The sequence below is a fragment of the Mercurialis annua genome, linkage group LG3 (assembly GCF_937616625.2).
Source record: "Mercurialis annua linkage group LG3, ddMerAnnu1.2, whole genome shotgun sequence".
Lineage (NCBI taxonomy): Eukaryota > Viridiplantae > Streptophyta > Magnoliopsida > Malpighiales > Euphorbiaceae > Mercurialis > Mercurialis annua.
In genome coordinates, this window is record NC_065572.1 from 56,582,824 (window position 1) to 56,609,394 (window position 26,571).

Here is a 26,571-nt window from a genome sequence, read left to right on the forward strand (position 1 = left end):
AAATTGACGAAGAAAAAAAGAAACAAGGAGAGACAGAGAAAGAGAAAGAGAGAGAGACATATAAAAATATGACAGCTGTAATATGATAAGTAATAAAATATAATTAGAGTAAAAAATTAAAAAAAAGTAGGTATAATTATAATATAAATATGCTTTAGAGTAAAAAAAATAAAAGCATTAAAATGATGATGTATTTTCTCTATCTTTTCCTTATTGAGGTAGAAAATCAAATTATTTTATAAAATAGAGTATTATCCTAATCTTCCCAACAGCTAAAAATGCAGAGTTAGGAACTGTTTGCACAGGCTGGTGGGCTCATATATAATAAAGCCCAAGAGATGGTGAAAAAGGGTTAATAGGTTCAGTCGGGAATTTTAGCCCAATAAAAGCTATATTTATCTTTAGTTATTATTTGTTTTTCTTTAAATAAGAGATTGAATTTCATTAAAACCACCATGCAAGAATATCAATATATGAACAACATAAATATTAATATATTAACTCATTGACACTGATAACATTATCAATGAAAACCACCATGCAAGAATATCAATATATGAACTGAATGTCAAATATATTAATTATGATGAACTGAAGCATATCATAAGAAACCACCCTGCAGGGAGAAATGCTATCAATTCAGCTCATTCCTGAAGCTGGCTCTGATTTTTATGATCAATTTCATCCTGCACATACAAACCAAGACATTACCATAATATCCAACTCATAAACACATTTTTAATGCTTCACAAATCACCATATAGATTAAAAGAGGGAGAGATGTGCACCTAATACCACTGTCATCAAAATATCACGCGTAAACGAGATTCTGATACCCGTGATGAACACTCATGGAGAGTAGGACATACTCTGTAAAACTCCCATATATGTTGCATGAAAACTTCTCAATTTCTATGTTTCAACGTGTCGCCTGAAACTCCATATTGTACGGCGTTGCCATTGTTCCCATACTATTCGGCTTATATCCTTCGAATTCGAGCCACATAAGTAAGACTAATATTCTTTCGAGTCTGCAACACCTATCAGCCTTTGAATTCCTGGTTTAAGTGCATCTCTGAAGGTTGAAGTGTTAACCTGACTCCAAAGCAAGATCAACCATTTTCAGATCATCCTCCATTATATATGATTCCATTCCCTTTTTATGTTCAATCCAGCTATAACCTGCTTCTTTCACAACTTGTTTATCACTCATCTGCTCTCTAATAGCCCTAACATCATCCCATCTTCCTAAAGAAGTGTAAATATTTGCAAGAAGCACGTAAGGAGAAGAGTTTTGGGGATCGAGACGGATCAGTTCCTCTGCCACCTTTTTTGCTAACCTCACATTACCATGGAGTCTACAGGAACTAAGCAAAACCTCCCATACAATTGGATCATCTTTACATGGCATCTTATCCATCAGAACTTCCGCTTCATCAAATCGGCCAGCTCGAGCCAAAGCATCAATCATGCAAGTATAGTGATCCAAAATTGGATCCACTCCGTGGGCTTGGTGCATTGACTCGAATATTTCGACTCCTGTATCAACTAATCCTGAATGGCTACAAGCAGTCAAAACAGCAACAAAGGTTATTTCATCCGGTTTCTCGCCTAATTCAATCATGTTTTTGTATAGATCAATAGCTTCACATCCACGGCCATTTTGAGCATACCCATGAATCATCTCATTCCATGTAACAGAATTTTTCTTAGGCATCAAATCAAAAAATTGTCTGGCCTCATCTACCTCACCGCATTTACAATACATGTCCACGAGAGACGTGCCTACATAGACATCGTTTGAGAACCCTTCTTTTTCGAGCTGAGCATGAATTAGTTTCCCATGAAACAACGAAGATAATTTTGCACAACAGCTCAAAATAGTAGCATAAGAGAAATGAGTGGGTGACATGCCATTTTCTCGCATCTGCTTAAAGCATGTCAAAGCTTCCTTGTCTAAAGAATTAAGGGTAAAACCCGCAATTATAGAATTCCAACAGACACTATCCAATTCGGGCATTTTCTGGAATACAAATTCTGCTATATCCATCTTCCTACACTTTGAATACATACCAATGAGCCCACTAGCAACATATATGTCGTTATGAAAGGAAGCTTTTAGCGAGACAGCATGAACCTGTTTCCCGGCCTCCAAAAGCTCCATCCCTGCACATGAACTCAGTATAATAGCTATAGTAGTTCGATCAGGTTTTACATTTCGGAACTGCATTTCTTGGAACAATTCTATTGCTTCCTTGTGATTTCCAACCTGTATGTAGCCGGATAATATAGCATTCCACGAACTCACATTCGGCAGTGCCATGCTATCAAATATCTGACGCCCAATCTCCATATCTCCAGACTTGATACATGCTGCAAGCATATTAATATGAGTGACCTCATCCGGGTCAAACCCGGAAGACTGCATCCTATGCCAATACTCTATGGCTTTATCAATTTTGCATTTCTGACCATAGCCAGCTATCATTACATTCCAAGACACGACACTTACTTCAGGCAAATTAGAAAATACCTCTTCAGCACTGTCCATATCACCACTCTTTGCATACATATCCAGCAATGAATTGAAAAAGTGAAGATCATTGTCAGACCCAAGTTTGATAGCAAGTCCATGTACTAGTCTCCCAAGCGCATTACGCAAAAAGCCATCACTTTGATCGTAAAAACCAGATTCTCTACATCCTCCCCTGGTGCAAACACTCAAAACACTAGACAACGATACGCTATCAATACAAATCCCTCTCCTAGACATCAACCTAAACATTTCCAATGCATCCAAAACCCTATCCGTCTGCATAAACCCACCCATCAATGCCGTAAAGGTAACTTCATTAGGCTCCTCCATTTCCTCAAACAACCCAACCGCATACCTTAGAAGGCCACACTTAGCATACACACTCAACAAAGCATTACTAACATAAACATTCATATCAAGTCCAATTTTAACACTAACACTATGACATCTCTTCCCACACTCCGCATCCAACAGCGCCCCGCACGCACTCAAAACACTAGCCAGCGTGAAACGGGTAGGCATCAAACCTTCCAATATCATTTCATCATAAACAACCAACGTCTCTCCATACAGCCCACCCCGCGATAACGCGCTGATCAAATTGTTCCACGACACAGTGTTCCTCTCAGGCATTTCAGCAAACAGTTTATGCGCATCTCCTAAACTTCCTGATTTGCAATACTCAGTTAAGACTGCATTCCAAGAGAAAATATTTCTTTGCGGCATTTTATCGAACACCTTGTGAGCATATCCAAAGTTCTTGGCTTTGAAGTAAAGCTCAATTAAGCGGTTCATAAGGAACGTCTCGGCCGAGAGACCGACACGGAGGATATGGGCATGGAGTAATTTTCCAAATGAATGAGCTTTCTTGTCAATGCAAGATTGCAATAGAGTTGCTACATATTGACTGGCTTTTCTTTCCATAGCGCCGGTGAATGAGTTAGCTGGGCCGAGAACGGTGCCGTTTTATTGCATGAAAAGCTTTTTTTCAGGGTGATGGATCTTTTATTATTAAATTATTCGTCTTGGGTAGGCTCAAAGTTTTTATTATTTCCCTCAAAGCTCACTCCTTTGCCCTCCAAACTACGGCGGCGACGGCAAAAACTAGCGTCGGGAAAAATGGAGGTGACGGGGACTGACTCTGAGGGGCGGCAGTTCAAAAACCCAGAAGAGATGTGGAGAGAACACACCGGCGACCATACCAAGAAAACTCAGTGGTACCGTGATGGTGTTTCTTACTGGCAAGTAAGTTTTCTGAAACCCAGTTGAAAATGTTACTGTCTTTGTGAGTTAATATTTGTTAGTGGTTGCCCGCACGGGTTCGGTCTAGTGCTCTAAGCCTCAGCCTGGGCGCCAATGGTGGCAGGTTTAAACTCCAGCTACGCCCTTTGGGGTGTTTGGGACTGAACTGCTGACCATTAAGCCCGGAATTATCAGGTATGTGGGCTTGCGGGCGGTTCACAAACCGGAATTTGATGGCTTGGGGGAGTGAGTCTTTGTGTCAAAATAAATAAATTTGTTAATGGTTGATTTATTTTTTTTTTTGTGTGAGAAGGATGTGGAGGCATCGGTAGATGGAGTGTTGGGTGGATATGGACAAGTGAATGATGTGGATGTTAAGGGTAGTGAAGCTTTTCTTCAGAGTCTTTTCTCTGAACTGTTTGTTGATGGTGGAATTGGCCGTCATCTTGTTGCTCTAGGTAATCTTTTCTTTCAGCACAAGGATATTGTAAAAGTTCGTATCTTCGCTGCATCTAACTCGGTCTCCGAGTATGAAATGTTTTTCTTTGCAACATGAACAAGCTAGTGGTTTGCTCTTGGGTTTTGTATTGGGGTTTCGTTCTTGTGTTGAATCTGTGAATGAAAGGCTGTCCAGAGTGTTGCCCATAGTAACTGTCATTTCTAGACTATGTTGATGAATGATTTTTCATCCCTTTTGATTGTGTCCTGGTATGATTTATGATGAGACCACGCATTACTTAAAGTGGATTATGATAAAAAATGGCACTTGATGTTTGGAGATAGTTGATTGATTAGCTCTGTGGTGTCCGCTTTAGACGAGTTTTCTGATGTACATCCCATAGGAAATTTCAGCTGAATAAGAGTCCATTTGCTAAGGTTTTTTTGGAACTCAGCCAATTGAATTGGCATTTTGCATTTCTTGTTTTTAACTTAAAGTCAAAATTGATGCAGATTGCGGTTCTGGTATTGGAAGAGTTACCAAGAATCTTCTCATACGATACTTTAATGAGGTAATTCCATTAGATCCATGTCCTATAGCAATGTGTTCTTCATCTTATGGCACTACTAACTATATTGTAGATTTGTTTTAGGCAAGATCTGTTAGAAAGAATCTACATTTTTAGTTTTATGCGATTGAGTCTTCTGATTAATCATGTGATATGATAAACCATTAAACTATTAGATTTGTTGCTATTGGTAATCTAGTCATAGAAAATGTAGTATTGCCTTGGTACCAAATTTTTCTTTCTTTTTAAATCCTTTGTCATATACTGTCTTACAAATGCCACACCTATTAACTGTATGCATTGATTCTTTGTTGTTCACCTTTCTCTTAGGTTGATCTTCTTGAGCCAGTGTCACATTTCCTGGATGCTGCTCGTAATAGTTTAGTTAATGAAAATCCTATGGCTTCGGATACACACAAGGCCACTAATTTCTTTTGTACACCACTTCAGGTAATATACTTGACAACAATGTATGTGAAGAAAACAAACTTCTGAACTCATTGTGTATTTAGAATTAATATTTTTGCATTTGCACTTAATTATTAGTAGGCATAATATCACAATTCATTTTGCAATTTGCTATCCTTTTGTAAGTTAGAACTATATAGGTTTCTCGGGAAGAACTCATGATGATAACTGGAATTGAAATGAAGTTAAAAAACAAATTATATAGAGTGTCTTATAGTTCTATTTTATTCTTTTTATGTGTATTGTATGAAAAATCATCCATCAAACAGTTTGATACAAAAAACTATTATTGAGCATGCGTGACAATAGATAAAAGGAAAGAGGGATATAGAAGAGAGTCTGGTGATCCATAAATAACGGAACCAGACAAAAATCCGGATTTTACAATTAGAAATTATTACATTTACTTTTGTTAATCCTTTTAATGAAGTGCACAAGTAGCTCTACTTTTTCACTTTGGAAGAGAGTTTTGGCATTCAATTTTCTAAATATACTGAAAGTCGACAATTTACTTATTTACCAGAAAAGGTGCACTTGCAGGCTATATGAAGTTGGATATGAGTAGAAGGTGTGGCGGCAGTCATTAGTTAGACTTAATTATATCTAGTGTTCTTTTTAAATTTTTCAGATTTTTCCTTTAATAATTTGAAGTGTCAAGGTCATGTTCCATAAATACATACCTGATAACAATTTGCATTATCAAGGCTCTGTCTTTCTATGTGAATTGCCAAGGTTCTGTCTTAGGATACTTGGGGCGTAGAAGATTTTTAAGGGCGTTTAACTGCAGTTACACAAATGTAGAAGCTTTAGATTTGTTTTCTTTGTCTGCTGGCAGGGCTTTACGGCTTTACCTTTTTCTGTCATTTGTTTTACTGATTTTCATTTTTTTTAACAATAGTAATAAGTGTCTTGGTTCTGATACTAGTGATATCGAAGGGCTAGAATAAGAATTGAAACGCTAAACCCAGTTCCATCCTCCAACTCTGACTCTTATTCCATAAAAACTGCTATGAATGGCCTCACATATGGCCACTTCTTTTTATGGTTGTTTTTTTACTTCTTATTTGGATTGAATGCAAGTGGAATAAACATAGTTAAGTCTGTCAGGCATTAAACTGATGGTTTGATCTCTGAAGTAATATTAGTTCCTAGCTCTATCGCTTTTGATTAGATACATTCAATTTATTTATCAAGCTGAAATATCATATGGCACCCATTTCTTCATTTCGTACTTGTTTTGTGCTACATTTAGGCTTTAAGGCCACAAAATAAAGTTTAGCTTTTGCCTTCAGGAATTCATGCCAGAAGCAGGACGATATGATGTTATTTGGGTTCAATGGTGTATAGGGCATCTCACTGATGATGACTTTGTGTCGTTTTTCAAGAGAGCAAAGGTATATGCTTGTTCTTGCATTAGTAGACTGCATAAGTTCTTGCTGTTTTCTTCTATACAATGTATCAGGTTTCATTAATTTGTGAAATTGGAATTGCAGATTGGCCTTAAACCTGGTGGTTTCTTTGTCCTCAAGGAGAATATTGCTCAAAGTGGTATAATGCTTTCCTCAGAAACTACCATATGCATGCTTAAGTTTTAATTCATGACACGAATGATTTGATTATCTTTATTTTAAACCTGAGCCGTGCATTCTGAAGATTACTTTCCCAAGCACAAAATTTCTCAGCATAGAAATTATAACTAATGAACTCATACATATAATTTGAAGTCGCAATTCATTTATCAAATGGCAAATTTTATCAGCTTTGAATCTAGCATGTAGGTAACTTGGTATTTGGCTAAGCAAAAATCCACTTGTAACTAGTACAAGATGAAATGATTACTCCTATGCTAAAAGAGATCATGTTTGCAGGATTTGTGTTGGATAATGAAGATCACAGCATTACCAGATCTGATTTATACTTCAAGGAGCTTTTTAGTCGGTGTGGATTGCATCTCTATAAATCAAAGGTATGATAGTTTTTTCTGATAATATCAAAGGTATGATAGTTTCTCGAACATTTCCCTCAAATATATGACAAACTGCTTTTACTCGCAAATTATTTTGGGTTACTAGGTCTGATTTATACCGAACTGTACTGACGTGTTATTTTGGATTAAAATCAAAAACAATTATTTTATAACAATTTAATTTTGTTAAGTAAAATTATTTAAATAAAAAAGTAAAATTGAAACTTTAATTATTCAAAACTACGTAATTTTGTGTTTAAACTCTAATATCAACTCTAGAAAGCTTATAGTATTTTGATGTGATTAACTACTGTAAAAATATTTAATTTTCGGTTGATTTACTATTATTTAGCATTGCAAGTTGAAGCTTTTGCATTGTAAATCAATTTATGCACGTTTCAACATTTAGGATGAGACTTATTATTTCATTTGGTTTTTGAACATAATGACTGATATTGAGTATTGATAGATTTGATGACCCATATACCCGTCTTGTCACTTATTGTTTTGAAATAAATGTCTATGAAAACTAAAACCCCAACCATTACCATATTGACTTGAAATTTCAAAACAATACAGGATGGGGATTTCATATTTCAGCTCAGTTCTAGTTCTTTAAATTTTGAATTCTGATTTTCGATTCATTTCCAAAACTTTTTAAATCCCTGAATTACTCGAACCATGCTCAGCCCTATTTCAAATTAATAGCAGCTGTGTATATATATATGCATGTCCCTTCTGAAAAAGTTAATAGTTGAGGCAAGTATGGGTCACGTTATCAATAATGAGAGCATCGTTTGTAATGTATTATCAAGTACTGGTTTCGCTGCAGGGATTGCACCAGAGTAATGTTTTTGCATGATCATTTCTATTGCTGTATTTCATAAACAGGAACAAAAAGGAATGCCCAAGGAACTATTTGCAGTAAAGATCTATGCTCTAGTGACGGAAATGCCTCAAAAGTTAATCAAGACAAGATCCAAAACACAAGGCAACAGGCCTGGCATAATCAGATGAAGAACAGTCGTGCATTAAGTTTATAAGATTTATGCAACGGGAGCTCTACTTTCCCGTTGAAACCAGATGTACATTACAAGGCAGCCATGTCGGTGTTTGCTCAATTGCATTTTACTTTTGAATGGAGAAAAACAAAATGAACTGCCTGTTATTAGTTGTTGCCAATAAAATATGTCTACTCATTTCTAATTAATCTGCAATATAATCAGTGTTACAGGTGCATATGAATTGTCAGTTCATTTGGATAGAGCACTGTTATGCCGTCTGTCTCCATTTCCATGAGCTCTTCTATGACCTTGTGATGCTAAGACCAAACAACACTGGTACGTTCTAGTTAGCATGCTGTATATCTGATTGAAGCTCGGATATTTACTTGTCGATTGATCAGTGCACATCAACCCTAGTCCTATTCCATGTTTTGCCTGATCAAACATATCTTCTGATAATTTCATTCTCACATCTATCACGCCACGCAAATTTCCAGGATAGTTCATTCTAATGTACTCTATAAATCCAGCTTCACCCTTCTCGAATTCCTCTTGTGGTCGCCTGTTTGTTATTATCTCCAACATAAATACTCCGAACTTGTAAATGCCTGTAATTGCAAAAAAAAATTATTGAGAACATTAGTGATGAAAACATCAAGCATGAATAGAATGCATTGTATAGCTTTAAAGATTAGACATACTTTTTGTGTTACTGTTATGAACTCCAACCTTAAACCTTGAAATGAGTGGCTCCAATTTGTTAGATAGCAGTACACTGCTAGTCCTGAGGTCAACCCCTACATCAGGCCATTGTTCCTGAAGGTAACATATCCCTTCCACAACTCCCATCAGAATTTTTAACCGGTGCTTCCAGGGAGGAGTGGATCCTGACAGCCATATCTCGACATTATCTCCGTCTATCCATTCTGCAACAACTGCTCTCATTTTTCTATCATTGCACCAACCAACCACTTGCACTAGGTTCTTGTGGCTTAGTTGAACAAGAACCTTACACTCCTCGATAAATCTTCGACTATTTTCCCTAGAAATGTTATCCATATAAATTTCCATCCGGACCTTGCTTCTGTCACGAAGAGATCCTCTGTATATCTCCATTCCATCACCCTTCACCACCAAATTCTTCCTTGAAAACTGATTGGTTGCTGCCTTGATCATTGCCGGTGTGAACCTATGCTTTTTCCGAAGCATTCTCGGTAAGTAATCTGGCCTTCGCAAACACAGCCATCCAAAACAGACAACCATCAGAATCACAAATGCTGGGAAACCAATTAACAGAAACACAGCCTTCAGTCTATAGTTTCTATGACTCGGAACGAGTCCAGAATGTATAAAACTCGAAGCATTAAACCGCTGAAAGAACTCCGAATTCGAAATTCTACTCTCAGAAAAAGAATTATAAGACAGATTCAGAAATGTAAGATTGGCAAGATGACTAAAACTCTCAACAGGAACATCACCAGCAAGAGAATTAACACTCAAATCGAGAGCCTGAATTTGCGTACACAGCAGAACATCCACCGGAAAACCACCCGTTAAAGAATTATTCGACAAATCAACCGACAATACACTCAAAGGACAATATTTCCAAAAGAAACTGAAAGACAAATACAGCGGAGCAATCTTGGGACGGTTTCTGAGATCAATTTTCGGGAAAGAATCAACACAATGCGGGTTCTTCGACTCATTACAGAGATGAGAAGCAACTATGGTGGACTTGAAAATGTCATTAAGGTCTATAAGTGAGAAATTACAGTATCTAAGAGAAGGGTTATGGAGACAGTTATTGTTGAGTGTGGTGTTGAAATCTGGAGGCGGTTTTAAGGTGGCAAGATCTTCAACAACGGTTGCACAAAGTGTTGCAGAAACTAATAAGAGTGGGAGTATTATGAAAATGAGTGAAGAACTTGTTCCTGAAACATTGGGAGCCATTTTTGTAGTTGTTTTTAGTTATTTTTGTGAGTGGAGACATGAAAGAAAATGTGTTGAAGTTCAGAGTAGCGGTTGGTTTGGGGGATTACTTGTTTTACACGTCTTGTTTTGTTGTGGTTGGCGGTTACTTGATAGCGGAACAGGCGCTTAATTTGCTTGCTCATTACAAAAGGATTTTAAATTGTCACCCTTTTTAAATTGAGTCCTTCCACTTTTATTCGTCAAAATTGAGTCCCAACACTTTTAATTTTATCAAAATCTCTTTTACTATTGTTCAAATTAAGTTCTTCAGTCGGTTTTTTCGCTCTGTCTTGACACCGTTAACACTCTTTCTGACGATTAATGTTTACAAAATTATGGATGTAAGGACTTGATACATACAAATTATAGTAGAAGGACCCAATTTTAAAAGTGTAATAGTACAGGAACTAAAAATATGCGTTATACCAATTTTATAATGCCTTCAATTTCAAATCAGTATTCTTTTTTTTGAGCCGAATCAAATGAACCATCAATTTACATTTCAAACTGTCATAGAGGAAAATGAGTATGAGCATCTATGAAACTTTAAAACACAAAACCAAATATAAAGAACAAATTTGTTCCTAGTAAATTTAAGTGATTAAAATATTTGGCGTGAAGTCACACACACATATAATCCTCAATTCATATGGAAATAAAAACAATTTTTTTTTTTTTGCCAAAGATAACAATATATAATAATAAGAAAAGAATAATAATAAGAAAAGAATGGCCACCTCCTGAAGATGATGAACCATTCTTAAATAAGAGAAAGTAAAGTGGACTTCGCGGCTACTAATTGAGTCATCCAAATACACATTCGTTTAACAAATTAAAAAGCAAACTTGCATAATTTGCTAAACGAACGGTAGCAACAAAAATAAATAAATTACTTATAGAAAAACCAACTTACCGTTGACATATAATGACATAATATAAATATCACCTTAATTTTGTAGAAACGCATGATTGAAACTGTCGGATCATTCAGAAAACAAATTCACCAATATAGGCCACCTGATAGTAGAAGTGTCCCAGCAATTGCCGATAGAAGAGTAAGTGGTTGAGAGGCTCCTCTCTCAGAAACATATGTTTCAAGAAAAACAAAAAACACAAACAAAGAAACTATTAGCAATTAATTTATAGATTAATATTTATTTATAATACTTAGACTGATTCAGATACACCCATAAAGGGGAACTGAAGATGGAAAAGTTTCAGGGAATATCGTCTTCATTCGCATTTTATAATTTTATAATATTCATAAAAATAAGTATTTATGTGAAAGTAAAAAATACAAACTTAAAACTATGAAATACTAAATAATATATTCTATAATTACCATCATACAAAACTCCAAAATTTAGCGCACAATATGCAAAAAAAATTGAATCACAAAATTCATAGTTTTATGTAATAATTTATATTCAAAATCTACAAGTCAGATTATATAAATTTGAAATTATGTTAATTTTATGAACATAAAGAAAAAAGCAATTAATAATAAATTTAATTACAAATTTAGAATTTTAGCAGTACCCATTTGAAAAATATGGAGATGAAAAATGAATTAATAGTTAAACTTTTAGGTGCGTAATAAATTTCAGTAAGGACACCGTTTGATAAGAAAAACAATTTTTAGTGAACATTTTTATAATCATATGCAAATTTATCCAAATAATTGAACACTATTAAAATGTAGAACAAAAACATAAACAACATATTGCACCATTGTTTTAAAGCTTTTGTGTTACTTAAATAAGAATAGTTTGGTGAATAGGAAAAGTATGTATAGAGATTGTGTTGCTATTCTTACGAAAGAAGAAAAAACCTACAAATTATAATACTTTTTTAACTCATTCACAAACAGTAACAAAAATAAGGACAAAAAAATAGAGTAAAAGGTTTCAATCTTAAAAACAAATTTGATAGTCATGATAGAAAAAAGTACATAAGTCATTTAATCATTCTAAAATTAATAATAAAAGGAGTATAGAAATAATGATAAAATCATACAATGATTGTTTTTTTTTGTCAGTACAATTATTGTTAAAATCTAGAATTAATGATAAAAGGAATATATTAAAATTAAGCCAACTGTTTCTACTCAAAAAAATTAAGCCAACAATCAGTCTTGTAAAAACTAGCAGTTATCAATTTTGGAAAACCATCAGTTTTTTTCTCCCAACAATCGATTCGAATTTTCACTTTTGGGTCAGAAAATATATATCAATCATCTGAAGCAAGTAAAAAAAAACTAACGTTTTCTGGTTTCGATTGATTGACTCAAAATTATGAAAAAGAAGATAGACAAACCGTTTGGCGGCCACTGAAGCAGAGGTGGGGCAATCAAAGAAGCAATTGAATACTAGAATAAAATTACATCCAATACCTTCTTGAAATCAGAAATTTACAAGAAATTGATTAGATTAGAACCTAAAACTAAGGAACAACATGATTAGCTCCTATCTAAGATTAGCAAAAACTACAAACAACAAATGATCATAATTAGCACCTAATACATGATTAGATAACAACAACAGAGCCTAATTAACCATAGTAGAAACAAATTAATGCAAACAAAAAATGCACTAATTTGTTCAAAAAAATTAATTAAGAAGCTCTATCATACTGCAGCAAACGATCAATCTCATCAGTGATAAACGGTGTTGATTGAATCTCTTGATCATTCACTATGGTTTCAAGAAATTCTTTTGGAACCAAACATTTCTCTTGAGAATACAACTTTTCTTGAATTGTTGAAGATGCTAGAAGAACTTGGATTTCATTTTTATGCAAATCTAACTTCTTTTCCTGCATAACATAATAAATTGATCAAAACCATCAACTTTGCTCTTTAAAACATAAACAAGAAATAAAATTAAGCTACTCATAGGCTTTTTGTGAACTTAAATTGACATTTTGTGGACTATTTTGGTGTCCGAAACTCCACGAAACTCATACGAAACATTACGGAATCATTTCGGTAACTAACAAATTAGTATTTATACCTGAGAAGTAAATTGCACGAGTTGAAGAAGCCGAGTTTGAGCCTGCAAGAACTTGACATAATTGGAAGCAGATTGAAGCATTTCAGCAGTATTCATTTTATTACCACCAGGAATCAGTTTTCCAAGCTCTTGAGTCTTGTCAGTTATTTTCCTCCTCCTCTCTCTAGCAGCAATACTCTGAGCGGACAAGCTTTCACCATTAGCCTTCTTCACATTACTACTCTGCTGATCACTCCTCCCTACACTAAAACCCGACGCCGGAGCCTCAAACTTCGGCAACGAGGCAGGAATTTCCGGGTAGAAACCCGGGACAGGATCAGAATTCGAAACATATCCATCAAAGAAAGTTGGTACAAGAGTAGACTGGCAGTCATCAGAATAGATTTTTTGGCGTTTCGGGTAATCATAAGACTCCAATTGTGGTTCTTGAAGAGGAAAAATGTCAGGTGTGAGTGAGACTAAATCATCATCAGAAGATGAGAAATACGGAAGGAGATTAGTGTATGAATCCGAATAGAAAAACTCATCATATTCGAATAAAGGGTTGACAAAACTCGAATCCGAAACAGCATTAAAGCAATCATTATCCTGCCAATCGAAGAGCTGATCAGTGGTAACATCTGCTTGAGATTGAGGATAAATGTTGAAGTAGTCTTGCTGATGATCATTATGGTACCCGAAACTCGAACAGTAACTCAAAGCCGCCATGGATTAAAACCCGAATCTGAAACACAAAAACAAACAATACCCTATTAGAATCAGCAGATAATAAGCTGGATTTAACTCATAAACGAGTGAAATTAATCAATAATTAATACCCATTTAAGCATTGTAGAAGCTAGAGAGACAAAAACTAGAGAAACTCCCATGAAAGTGGAAGTGAAGTGAAGTAAGAAAGACTTATAACAATAACAAGACATAACTAAATGTTTAAAAACAGAACTAAAAAAAATCAAACGTAAGACAAGATTTATAACTAAAAAGAAAGAGAAAAATCTGTACCTGTATTAGAGAGAAGAAGAAGGATGAGATATTTGATTATAGATATGTTTTTTTTTTAGTTTGTTGAATCAAAGTAGACTTAACAGGTCAAATCATAACAAACCTTATCAAACTAACAACATTAAAACAAAACAAAAATGAGTGGTAATATATTAGAGAGAGAGAAGAGTGGGAGAGGTGGGCAGTTAGGGTTTGTGATGAGAAAATTAAGGATTAATGGGACTTACACTACGTAACAACTCTCCTATTATATTGGAGCACTAAATAAATTGTTTTTTTTTTTAGTTTAAGAAATAAAAAATTAATTAAAAACCTTGTTTATGTTATGCTAGGGTTTCCTTTTTATTCTCAGAAACGGTTGCTCATCATTGCATGGCTGCGAGCTGCCATTTTGTTTTTAATTTTTACGTTTTTTATTTAATTACACCACTTTAATTGCCTATTTTGGATTAATTGTAGTGTTTAATTTTTCTCATTAATGATTTGCTTAATTAATAAGTATTGTCTCATAATTTTATCGTGGTTATTATAAAATTAACTTCCCAAAAAAAACCAACGAGCTGTAGCTCAAATGGTATAAGCGCTCAGCAGAAAACTGCTAAGGTCGTGGGTTCAATTCCTCCCACAAGCGCTCCCCCTCCCCTAATTATCAAAAAAAAAAAAAAACTTCCCAAAAAAAAATTAGGAACTTAATTTCATGTAAAATGATTTAATATTGAGACTAATTACAGTGTAATAAGTCAATGTAATAAATAAATAAAAATGTAACGAGATATGTTTTTTTTTTTAATTTGAGAAAAATAAATCAAAGAAAAAATTTAAAATTAAATTAGAAAAAGAATAGTATCAATGAAAAAATTTATTTAGACTCATTCTTGGTTGATTTCTTTCACTAGAATAGAACGAGTTATGAAGTTTCACTTCATGTGAGTGGTTCATGCCATAAATAAAATGACGGTTTGCCTGATTTATAATAAAAAGGATCGAATTTAAGTGAAAAATAATTGCTAGAATTAATCACATGAACTCTATTACCATTGACTTATGAAATGTCACTCATGTGAGTGTTCCGCACCATAAATTATGTTTAGACAAAAAAATCTAGAATTAATATTTATTTTTTCAGAAAAGTGAAATATCTTGTATTAATTCTAAAGTGAGCTTAAGATTGTACTAGGATATAGGCATTTTTATCAGAAAGAAATTGGATTGAAATTTAAATGAAGGATTTGAAGTAAATGAAATCTTTTTATTTGAAGAGTAAGTAAGCTGAAAAAACTATAATTTTTTTCCCAACAAATTTACATAATTGAAGTGTAAATTTCTCTTTCTAATGTACATGGTTTCTTACAATCACTCTCTCAAGTACTTCCAATATCATTCACATTTTTTGCTTCACTTCAGTTTATATACAACAACAAAATAACTCATTAGCCAAATTTCTATTTATATCTTCGATAAAGTGAGCTAATTAATAACGCTTATAAATCTCATTTAATTGTGTATGTAATAGTTTTAAAGTGTTATGAGTAAACAAAAAACAACTAGTTCTTGAAAGGCTTTTAAACAAAATAAAAAAAGAATTAGCCAACTAAAATTTGAAGAATGAGTTTAGAAATTATACAAAAAAAATATAATTTTTTATCCTTTATTAAAATTTATAATCGGGAAGAGGGGATTTTGGCGCTTTTAAGAAGAGTCGATTCTAAATTTTTTAAAAAATTTACCTATTATATATACCAATTGAGCTAAAGTTCACTAACAATAAAACATCATTTTCACTAAGATATATAATGTTGTTCAAAATGCATTATTAGAAAACAACGCATTATTGATGGATTTTAGCGACGGATGTCAGTCGTTAAATCTATATTTTTCTGAAGGATTCGTTCGTCGCTAATTTTATACCCAGATTGTTTTACATTTAAGTGCATGTACTTTGTATAATCCATACCTATGTGTGTTGGCAGAAAAGGAAAAGGTGAATGAGAGTGAGAATTTGACCCTTGAAAATACTTTTTATTTTATTTTAACTACATTTTCTTAATAATATAATATAGTTTAATTTAATCTGTGATTTTTAATTACAGGTGACAATGCTCAAGGAAATTCATTCAACAAGTATTGCTTTTTGATATAGGCCTAACGCATTCTTATTGGATACAATACGGTGGGAATATGACTATAGGCTAATAGTAATAAATGATACATTTTAAATGAGGGCAATATGAAATAAACACTGTAAATTGTAATTTATAAAAAAAGTGAACTATTGTTTTGGAACAAAAAATAAAGAAAGTTTACTATTATTTTGGGACGGAGGGAGTATAATATAAGGCTACTATCAGTGGTGGAACCAGGATTTGTTTTCAGCCCGGGCTAAAACGATAGGTAATAATTAATATATAAATATTATTTAATTAAATTAATTATAATAAAAAATTAAAAAAACACTACAATTGCTTAAAGTAAATCTAAAGTAAAGGGTTTTTAACTTCAAAAATACATAGCCAATTTAATATTTCAATTAACCAATCAATATTCTATATAATTTATTTTACCAACGTGAGATATTATTTTAATATTCTAATAATAAATATATTCATAATTTAAATTGATTCATTTGTGATTAGTTTTCATCAATTTATTAAATAATTATAAAAGAATTCATCAATTTTAAACAACTGAAAAACAATAAATAAAAAATTATATATTGTGATCTTATCAATTTTATTATATTTTAGGACTAAATCAATTGAAATAAACTAAAAAGATAATTTAATATGATTGTCGCAAAATATATAACCTAAATCAATATGTAGAAATAAAAAAAGAGAAATAATTTTTGCAATTTGAGGGCGTTTGGTTTTAAAATTAAAATTATTAAAATTTGTAATTTTTAATTGAAATTATAATTTAATTTTAAGAGATAAAAAAATTAGAGAAATTTAGATTAATTTTTTGAGTAAATAATAAAATTACCAAAAATTAGGCTTCAAATACATCAATTGCCATTGAGCTCACATATTTAACATTCCTACCACAAAAAACAAAAACTTTACATTAATACCATCCCAATAGGATGAGGACCCGCGCACCATGACATCATCAATAAGAAAGAATTTGCCCCACATGATCCACGCTACCTTCTCTCAATTATATAAGCTTGAACCAATTATATTTTGACACGTGGCTGCTGTTGGCGAAAACCGCAAGTGTACAGTGTCGCAACTAGTAATACTCGGTAAGACCGAGGTCGAATCCCACAAGGATGAGAGGTTTAAAGTGAGTGAAATATGATTTTGAAATCCAATTCGTTTAGCAATAGCAAGGTAGCTTATTTGGACTTTAAACAATTATATCATTAACTAAAGCAAACACAATTACTAAACAATTTAACTAGAAAAATACAATAAACAAGTGATTGAATGATTAAGATAAACTATGGATAACGAGCTTGAGGGGTGATACTACGATTAACCAATTACTATCAAGGGGTCGGACTATGGCTTCTAAACGCGAACCGAGTTTTTTCTAAATCGCAACTCCCGCTCTCTCGAGCCTCAAAGAGTTACAAAACCACAACTAATTAAGCTCAACCTACTCTCGTAGCACTAAACACAATTAGAGGCAATTAGCAATTAAACACAACTCATAGGCCACCTAATTACAAACCCACTCTCATGGTGTTACTAATTAAGCATCTAATTAATTAATTCCAATTAATAAACCCTCTCTCAAGGTGAAAATTAATCTAGCAACAAATATTAGGAGATCAATCTAGCATAGGCATTAAGCAATTAATTAGAACACACAAGCCAAACCCTAACCAAATCTAGCAATTATTCAACCATCATATCAACCTCCTGGAGGTTTTAGCTACTCATGGCAAAGTTAAAATCAACAAACAACCAAAAATAATTAATAAACATAAAGAAAGAATTAAGTACCTCTTGAAGACAATAAATGAGTAGAGACATTAGTTAGAAAAGATAAAACTTCATTAAATTGCAATATCCATATAATAAAAGCTTGAAATGTTCATCAATGGGAGATACTAAAAATGCTGGAAATGATGAAGAAGATGGTGGCTCAAAACCCTAAAATTAATCTACTCCTAAAAATGACTAAAAATGTGTAGAGAATAAGTGATGTATGTATTTACATGATAAGTGATACCCTAAAGGTGAGAGATAATGAGCCTTATATAGGTAAAAACAAAAGAGGAAATATAAAAGACATTCTAGTCCACGTTTTGTTGGGCTAAATAAGGAAAATGTACAAAGCAAAGCTCTAAACTCGAATTTTGGTCTTTTCTGAGTTTTCTTCATGTCTCTATCGAGAAGCTTGTTGAGAAGTGCTTCTTGATCGAGACCCAATTTTGGCTTGCTCTCTGTTTCTTTTTGTAACACTGGTCTCTATCGAGAAGCTCATCTGAACATGCTTCTCGATCGAGACATGCACAAAAGTTTGTCTTGAAAGAGACACTATTTCTGCTGCGCAACGACGGACTTCAAAAGTTCATAACTCTTTGTAGACACCTCCAAATGAGCTGATTCTTGAACCGTTGGAAAGATTAGGATGTCTACTTCAACGTTCATGAAGAACACAAATTCATTTGAAGCTTCTAACTAGTCCATATTCGTCAATTAGTGCAGCGGGGTCAGATTTTCAGGTTTGCAAATGTGCTTTCGGCATCTCTTTACTTCGGAAACCTTCGGAATGCTCAAATTAAACCCAAAACTCATTGATTTTCATGTATTTAACCTGAAATACTAAAACACACAATAAGACCTATAATAGCTCAATTATAACAATAAAAGCATATTAAAAAGACCAAAACCGATATAGAAAATAGGAGTATTTCTACTCCTATCAAACCTCCTCACACTTTGCTTGTCCCCAAGCAAGAAATGAAACTTACTTAAGAATACATGCTAACTAATGAACTAATACTTGAACATGTATCCAACAACCATTCCAACCAATGAATACTCGAACAAATGCTTCAAGAACCAACAACTAAGAGTGATGCAAACAAATGAGGAATGCAATTTCAATGACATGATCCAATGACATTAAGACTACAATCACGCAAGCACTTTATCAAACAAGTTACATCACGAGGTTGCTATCATATGCGGGACATGTAACTATCACAAGCTAACTTGGCCAAAGCATGGCATAGTTCTTTAAGTTTCAAGCAATGGCATAATCCTCTCTGGATTTCACTCGCTCAAAAGATCAAGGTGTAAAAGAACGCATGTAAAGTCACCATAAGCTTGCTCATAGTCCGGACTCCACTACTTAGTTCGGTTTCCGACAATTATCATATGGACTTTATTGGGTTGTAATGGGGCTAAGGGTTAGGGTAGGTAGAAAGGTAAAATGTTGCTTAACAAATAACTTGATGACTAACTCACAAAATATATCAAATTGATCTACAATGTGAACATTTTCTTCTTTTTCATGCCTCTATTTATTCTTTTGCATTCAACTTCTTGTTCTTTCTTTTTCTTTTTCTTTTTCTAAACTTTCTTTATTCTTTCTTTGTTTTGATTTTCTTTCTCTTCTACTAAGACATTTTGTTCACTTTTCTTTTTCTTTTCATCAAGTTAGGATCAAGTGTTTCTATATTAAAGTCAATCAAGTCAAATGTGGTGTTCAAAGAGGTAAATTTTGAAAGGTTAAATGTGTGAAAATGTGGTTTAAAAACAAGAAAGATCTTAGGCTCAAGTTTGTGTTATCTAGGGGTAAAAGGGTAGGCTTTTTAAGTGGTTTAAGGAAATGTGTAATCCTAATTGCCATACTCATCTAATTGTCAAAAACTCAACAATGCAATCTTAAACGGACACCGAGCAAGTTCTAGGACTAAGTATGTAAAACATAACAAAATTTTGGCTCAAATTGTACGAACAACAAGAATGTGTGTTTTTGCCATATGCTAGAAACTATATCAACTATGCCAAGCATGCCAAAAAAAAATTAAAAATTGCATAGTTTTATGACATACATATCATGAATCCGCATCAAGCTAAATCGAGCATGCATCGAGGGTTAAAATTGCTCACTAGTGAGTTCACCCTAATCCTATCGAATCATGTCATACAATTGTCATTTCATTAGGCAAGCATCACTCAAAATTGTTAACTCGAGAAGCATCATTCTAAGCATTCATTAACCGGAAAATCGACAATTAATACGGTTCAAACATTTCATTCAACTTAGATAATATGCTTACAAAATTAAGCAAAGGTTGCATGCACTAAAGGCACCAAAATCCCAACCTAAAATAACACAAACATCCTAAAACATTTAAACTAAATAAACACATAAAAGCATAAAAGCATAAACACATAAAAACAACCTAAAACAATCTAAACACAAACGAGATTCAATTTTCCAACCCTCCTCACACTATTTCTAAGCAATGCCCTCAATGCTAAAAAATAAAACATATATGAAAATTGCATGAGTTTGGGTTAGAGAATCAAATCTTTTTCAATTAAACGCAAAATAACATAAATGAAATACTAAAAATAAATAACAAAAGATAAATGACAAGAAAAGAAATCGAACCTCTCGGGATTGCCTCCCGAGTGCGCTTTAGTTGGAGTTCAAAACTAGACTCTTTGCGTAAAATTGTTAAAAACACAATCTAACATGCGGAAGCCGTCTTGGTAGCATCTTCTCCCTCTTGTTTCTTGTTGGCTCCTTCAAATACAAATCCAATAATATAGGGTATGCTTGTACTCTATAATAAAGAACATGAGGAGTATGAAGCATCTTCATATATTTGATATTATTTCCGTCATACTCGGAATCAAACCCCTTCAAGAATGGATCTTTATAATCAAAGGATTTGTAGATTTCCTCGTAGAGTACCGTAATATCAAATTTCTCCCCACTTTTATCATTTACACTCTTGGTACAAGTAATTGGCTTGGGAATTGGAGCTTTAAGTTCAACATCCTCACACCTTTCTCTTTCGATCTCTATGTGAACCCTTGTGGGAGGATGTTCTACTAAAACACCATCATCTTTCAAATCTATGGCCATAGCATGTTGTGTTGGAGGAGCTTCAATTGCGGCTGATAATCCTTCTTGGTTTGTCTCTTGCAAATCACTAGCTAACCGAGCAACTTGTATCTCTAGGTTATGAAGATGTGTAGATTGAATTTCATGATGTACCTCCATTCTATCTAACAACTCCATGATCTTGTCGATTTTTCTAGATTCATCAAACATTTCATCTTGTTGAAAACCATGTGATTGTTGTGGTTCATTGCTAAAATTGGAATTGAGGTCCCATTGGTTTTGATGTGGGTGATAGCTTGAATCGAAGTTCAAGTTTTCATTGAAGTTCTCCCAATTGTTGCTCCAACCATAGTTCGGAGGGTTGTGACACCCCGGATCATACATGTCAGAATAAGGGTCACTAGCTTGCCATTGATCACCCATATAATTGACATGGTCATTCCAATTTGAATAGAGTGCAGGACACTCGGCTCCGGTATGACTAAAATCCCCACAAATATCACAATTGTACTTAATGTTTTGGTACGGAAAATAACTTTGATTCCAAGCCATTACTCCTTTCCCACCATAATTTCCATCAAAAAGAATATTTGTAGATAAACCAATGAAGTCCAAGATTTCCTACGCAACAACAAACAAGAACACCAAACGTAATTCACGAAAACACAAGCTAACAAAACAAAAGTAAAAACAGAAAATAAGGCTAACTCGACCGAATTTCAAAATACTTTCAATCAATTAAACGCGACCTCATCCCCGGTAACGGCGCCAAAAACTTGTTGGCGAAAACCGCAAGTGTACGGTGTCGCAACTAGTAATACTCGGTAATACCGAGGTCGAATCCCACAAGGATGAGAGGTTTAAAGTGAGTGAAATATGATTTTGAAATCCAATTCGTTTAGCAATAGCAAGGTAGTTTATTTGGACTTTGAACAATTAAAACATTAACTAAAGCAAACACAATTACTAAACAATTTAACTAGAAAAATGCAATAAACAAGTGATTGAATGATTAAGATAAACTATGGATAACGAGCTTGAGGGGTGATACTACGATTAACCAATTACTATCAAGGGGTCGGACTATGGCTTCTAAACGCGAACCGAGTTTTTTCTAAATCGCAACTCCCGCTCTCTCGAGCCTCAAAGAGTTACAAAACCACAACTAATTAAGCTCAACCTACTCTCGTAGCACTAAACACAATTAGAGGCAATTAGCAATTAAACACAACTCATAGGCCACCTAATTACTAATCCACTCTCATGGAGTTACTAATTAAGCATCTAATTAATTAATTCCAATTAATAAACCCTCTCTCAAGGTGAAAATTAATCTAGCAAAAAATATTAGGAGATCAATCTAGCATAGGCATTAAGCAATTAATTAGAACACACAAGCCAAACCCTAACCAAATCTAGCAATTATTCAACCATCATATCAACCCCCAAACATGGAGGTTTTAGATACTCATGGCAAAGTTAAAATCAACAAACAACCAAAAATAATTAATAAACATAAAGAAAGAATTAAATACCTCTTGAAGACAATAAATGAGTAGAGACATTAGTTAGAAAAGATAAAACTTCATTAAATTGCAATATCCATATAATAAAAGCTTGAAATGTTCATCAATGGGAGATACTAAAAATGCTGGAAATGATGAAGAAGATGGTGGCTCAAAACCCTAAAATTAATCTACTCCTAAAAATGACTAAAAGTGTGTAGAGAATAAGTGATGTATGTATTTACATGATAAGTGATACCCTAAAGGTGAGAGATAATGAGCCTTATATAGGTAAAAACAAAAGAGGAAATATAAAAGACATTCTAGTCCACGTTTTGTTGGGCTAAATAAGGAAAATGTACAAAGCAAAGCTCTAAACTCGAATTTTAGTCTTTTCTGAGTTTTCTTCATGTCTCTATCGAGAAGCTTGTTGAGAAGTGCTTCTTGATCGAGACCCAATTTTGGCTTGCTCTCTGTTTCTTTTTGTAACACTGGTCTCTATCGAGAAGCTCATCTGAACATGCTTCTCGATCGAGACATGCACAAAAGTTTGTCTTGAAAGAGACATTATTTCTGCTGCGCAACGACTGACTTCAAAAGTTCATAACTCTTTGTAGACACCTCCAAATGAGCTGATTCTTGAACCGTTGGAAAGATTAGGATGTCTACTTCAACGTTCATGAAGAACACAAATTCATTTGAAGCTTCTAACTAGTCCATATTCGTCAATTAGTGCAGCGGGGTCAGATTTTCAGGTTTGCAAATGTGCTTTCGGCATCTCTTTACTTCGGAAACCTTCGGAATGCTCAAATTAAACCCAAAACTCATTGATTTCCATGTATTTAACCTGAAATACTAAAACACACAATAAGACCTATAATAGCTCAATTATAACAATAAAAGCATATTAAAAAAACCAAAACCGATATAGAAAATAGGAGTATTTCTACTCCTATCAGCTGCCACATTTAGTTAATCCAGTAGTTTTCTCTCAGATTATTGTTTCATAATGTGGCAAAATCCATGTGCACCTGTTTCACTTGTGTCCTTTTTTTCTGTTATATATAAATTTGTCCTAAACATAGATACTACTCCACTTATATTTATTATTTATATATATAATCTAATATTAATTTTAATTTATCTGTTATATATAAACTTTAAAAATATTAATTTAAAAATTATGAATATATTAAATTAAAAAAAAACATAATGATACAATATAAAAATATAATTTTATAAATTATTCATCAGATACATTATAGATACATACCGAACATGGATCTGATGCATATATAATATATCTAGCATGTATAATTATATATTAGTGATGTATCTATTGAATATATTTAAAAATATATATCATGTATAAATTATATGGTAAAAACTATACCTATCATGTATAAATTATGTATCGACGATATGTCTATTTAATACATTAATAATCATATCTATCATGTATTGATTTATCTATTAAGTACATTTTTTAAAATTTATCTATCGTGTATAAATTTAGAAAAAAATATCTATCATGTATGTATCAAATATGTATAAAAATCATACATGTAATACGTGTAATAAAAATTTTGTTTTTATATTTATACATCTCTGATACATAAATTATACATGATAGATACATTTTTTTAATATAATTTATATATACATCCTGATACATAATTTATACATGATAGATACATTTTTTACTACATAATTTTTACAAATAGATACATTTTTGTTTTGTGAGTTGTATATAATATGTATCAAAGATGTATATTTACTATTTAAATGTAAATTTTTAAATGTACGTATTGGATACATCGATGATACATAATTTATACATGATAGATATATTTTTAAATGTACTTTATAAATACATCTTCAATATATATAATTTATATATGAAACTTGTGTTCGGTATGCATTAATGTATTTTTATATTTTAAAATTATATTTTAAATGTATTTGATAAATACATCACTGATACATAATTTATACATGATAAATATATTATTTATGCTTTAGAGCAGATTCGATATGTATCAACAATGTATCTGATAAGTAATTTATAAAATTATATCATTTGTGTATCATGTACTTTTATATTTTAAAAATTTAATATATTTATATTTAAAAATTAAAATTAATATTAGTATTATTGTTTTTGAAATTTATATAATAGATAAATTTTTGATATATTTTGAATACATAAATATATAATTACATCATTTGTGTTTCAAAAAAAAATGACAAAAAAATATAGAAAAAATCATTTGGGTTTTTGTTTTGAATGATTTTACTGTTTTTAGGCTTCAGTATGATGTATATTTCAAAGTTATTTTCATTATTTTGAGCTATAATTAAATGTCTTTGATTATAGTATCAAAATAGGAAAATCACAAAAAAGTAGACTAATCCGCGCGTGTATAGCTGCAATTAAATGTCTTCTATAGAAAAGGCAAGAAAAGGGATACAGTATGTCAAATGGAGAATTAGTGATCAGTTAAAAAAATAAAAAAAAAATAAAAAAAAATTGCCATAAAACACATGTAGAGATGTGGGTGTGAGGAATAAATAAGAAAGTGGTTGAAGTAGAGATGTGAGTGTAAGGAATTAATAGACACGTGCAGATATAACAAAAAAATGGTAGTGATGAAAACTAAAGTGGTTTTGTGGTATTTAATGATATAATAATGGTAATAAAAAAATAACTACAACTAAGATGGTAATTGATGAAAAAGAATTGTGTATTATGACTTTTTTTATTATTTTCTCTAATTTTTTTGAGGAATTAGATTATAAAATTGAAAAAGAATTTATATTGAAAAATTAATACTCTCAAAAGTGATATAATTGGAAAGCTTTTAAATATTGAGCATTAATTTGAACATATAGAAGGACAAACGAAGCGTTTTAATTAATAAAATGCTGTTTGGCCAACTTAAAGAACAAAATGGACCCCACAAAAGGAAATTAAAACGTCGTCTTATTCATCTTACATCCGTTTCAGCCAGGGCTAAATGTAAACTGCTGCGTTTTACTGAAGAAAAGCGACGTAGCAGCAGCAATTGAACCGCCATTAATTTTTGCATTTTCGACCGGCAGCCAGGGCTAAAGCCTATCCAGGCGGTCACCGGTAGGCTGTTACAAGGTAAGTGCCCTGTCTCTATCACACCCTATTCTGAGCCTCTAGCTTACATGCAGTTCCGCCACTGGCTACTATAAACAATGGGTATTTTTGTAAATAAGTTATAAAAATAGGCAGCGTAAGAAATAAAGGAAAAATGATTAAAAATGGTGTAAATACTTTGAAAAAAACACATATTTCGTAAATAATTTCAAAAAAAAATCCCATTTAAATATGGAGTAAATACTTAAAAATGATGACGTGGAGGCATAATAAGCCCGCTGTTTTAGAATTACACATCGTGCATGCACTTCATTGAACTATAGATTTTCTCAACTGAAAGTTTGGTGACTGACACGTGCAAGTTATCTCTCCCACAAAAACCGGGTTCCATCCCGACAAGTCAGCTTGACTGTTAACTCCGACTTCGAATCGGTAAAATCTCAGCTCCGGCGAGAAAAAGTATTTCAAACTAACGGTGCAGTTACCAAAACTTCTCTCAATGTACTGCCACGTGTTTGGACACGTCGCACTTTTCATTTGTATGCTAGATTGCATTTGTAGGTTATTTTCGTTAGCTTCATTTGGTAACTGCACTGTCAGCTGAGCTGACCACTTATGTCTCCACTCACCCTTTGAACGGCTTAATTAATGACTCTGTAATGAGTTATATAAATTATCGAACAAAGAGTCGATC

At 33.0% G+C, this 26,571-nt stretch overlaps 4 protein-coding genes across 5 annotated transcripts; 1 reads left to right on the forward strand and 3 right to left on the reverse strand.

Moving 5' to 3' along the window:
- Nucleotides 1-472: 472 nt before the first annotated feature.
- LOC126673455 (pentatricopeptide repeat-containing protein At4g20770) lies at nt 473-3,460 on the reverse strand. Its single transcript, XM_050367607.1, has 2 exons — nt 789-3,460; nt 473-686 (listed from the first exon to the last, which is right to left on the reverse strand). The coding sequence occupies exon 1, from the start codon at nt 3,458-3,460 to the stop codon at nt 1,091-1,093; it is 2,370 nt and encodes a 789-aa protein (XP_050223564.1). The 3' UTR covers nt 473-686; nt 789-1,090.
- Nucleotides 3,461-3,532: 72 nt separating this feature from the next.
- Nucleotides 3,533-8,458, forward strand: LOC126673459 (alpha N-terminal protein methyltransferase 1). The gene is made up of 8 exons (XM_050367612.1): nt 3,533-3,781; nt 4,092-4,236; nt 4,730-4,788; nt 5,116-5,235; nt 6,546-6,647; nt 6,747-6,801; nt 7,122-7,219; nt 8,111-8,458. The coding sequence occupies exons 1-8, from the start codon at nt 3,533-3,535 to the stop codon at nt 8,234-8,236; spliced, it is 954 nt and encodes a 317-aa protein (XP_050223569.1). The 3' UTR covers nt 8,237-8,458.
- Nucleotides 8,226-10,438, reverse strand: LOC126673457 (LRR receptor-like serine/threonine-protein kinase FLS2). Its single transcript, XM_050367610.2, has 2 exons — nt 8,925-10,438; nt 8,226-8,831 (listed from the first exon to the last, which is right to left on the reverse strand). The coding sequence occupies exons 1-2, from the start codon at nt 10,171-10,173 to the stop codon at nt 8,473-8,475; spliced, it is 1,608 nt and encodes a 535-aa protein (XP_050223567.1). The 5' UTR covers nt 10,174-10,438; the 3' UTR covers nt 8,226-8,472.
- Nucleotides 10,439-12,618: 2,180 nt separating this feature from the next.
- Nucleotides 12,619-14,365, reverse strand: LOC126673460 (transcription factor bHLH52-like). Of its 2 annotated transcripts, none has more exons than XM_050367614.2 (3): nt 14,024-14,108; nt 13,206-13,929; nt 12,619-13,008 (listed from the first exon to the last, which is right to left on the reverse strand). In XM_050367614.2, the coding sequence occupies exons 2-3, from the start codon at nt 13,911-13,913 to the stop codon at nt 12,808-12,810; spliced, it is 909 nt and encodes a 302-aa protein (XP_050223571.1). In that variant the 5' UTR covers nt 13,914-13,929; nt 14,024-14,108; the 3' UTR covers nt 12,619-12,807. The 2 variants fall into 2 exon arrangements, with proteins under 2 accessions (XP_050223571.1, XP_050223570.1); XM_050367613.2 differs by lacking the exon at nt 14,024-14,108 and adding an exon at nt 14,208-14,365 and having other exon boundaries at nt 12,620-13,008.
- Between the last annotated feature and the right edge of the window lie 12,206 nt (nt 14,366-26,571).

Bases quoted from the DNA above. Each gene is read 5' to 3' on its own strand.
- LOC126673457 (XM_050367610.2), bottom strand. From the start codon at position 10,173: ATGGCTCCCAATGTTTCAGGAACAAGTTCTTCACTCATTTTCATAATA. The intron at 8,832-8,924 runs GTATGTCTAATC...TTGCAATTACAG, and splicing joins TCATAACAGTAACACAAAAA to GCATTTACAAGTTCGGAGTA.
- LOC126673459 (XM_050367612.1), top strand. From the start codon at position 3,533: ATGGATCTTTTATTATTAAATTATTCGTCTTGGGTAGGCTCAAAGTTT. The intron at 6,802-7,121 runs GTATAATGCTTT...TCATGTTTGCAG, and splicing joins GGAGAATATTGCTCAAAGTG to GATTTGTGTTGGATAATGAA. The intron at 7,220-8,110 runs GTATGATAGTTT...TTTCATAAACAG, and splicing joins TGCATCTCTATAAATCAAAG to GAACAAAAAGGAATGCCCAA.
- LOC126673460 (XM_050367614.2), bottom strand. From the start codon at position 13,913: ATGGCGGCTTTGAGTTACTGTTCGAGTTTCGGGTACCATAATGATCAT. The intron at 13,009-13,205 runs GTATAAATACTA...TATGTTATGCAG, and splicing joins TCGTGCAATTTACTTCTCAG to GAAAAGAAGTTAGATTTGCA.
- LOC126673455 (XM_050367607.1), bottom strand. From the start codon at position 3,460: ATGGAAAGAAAAGCCAGTCAATATGTAGCAACTCTATTGCAATCTTGC.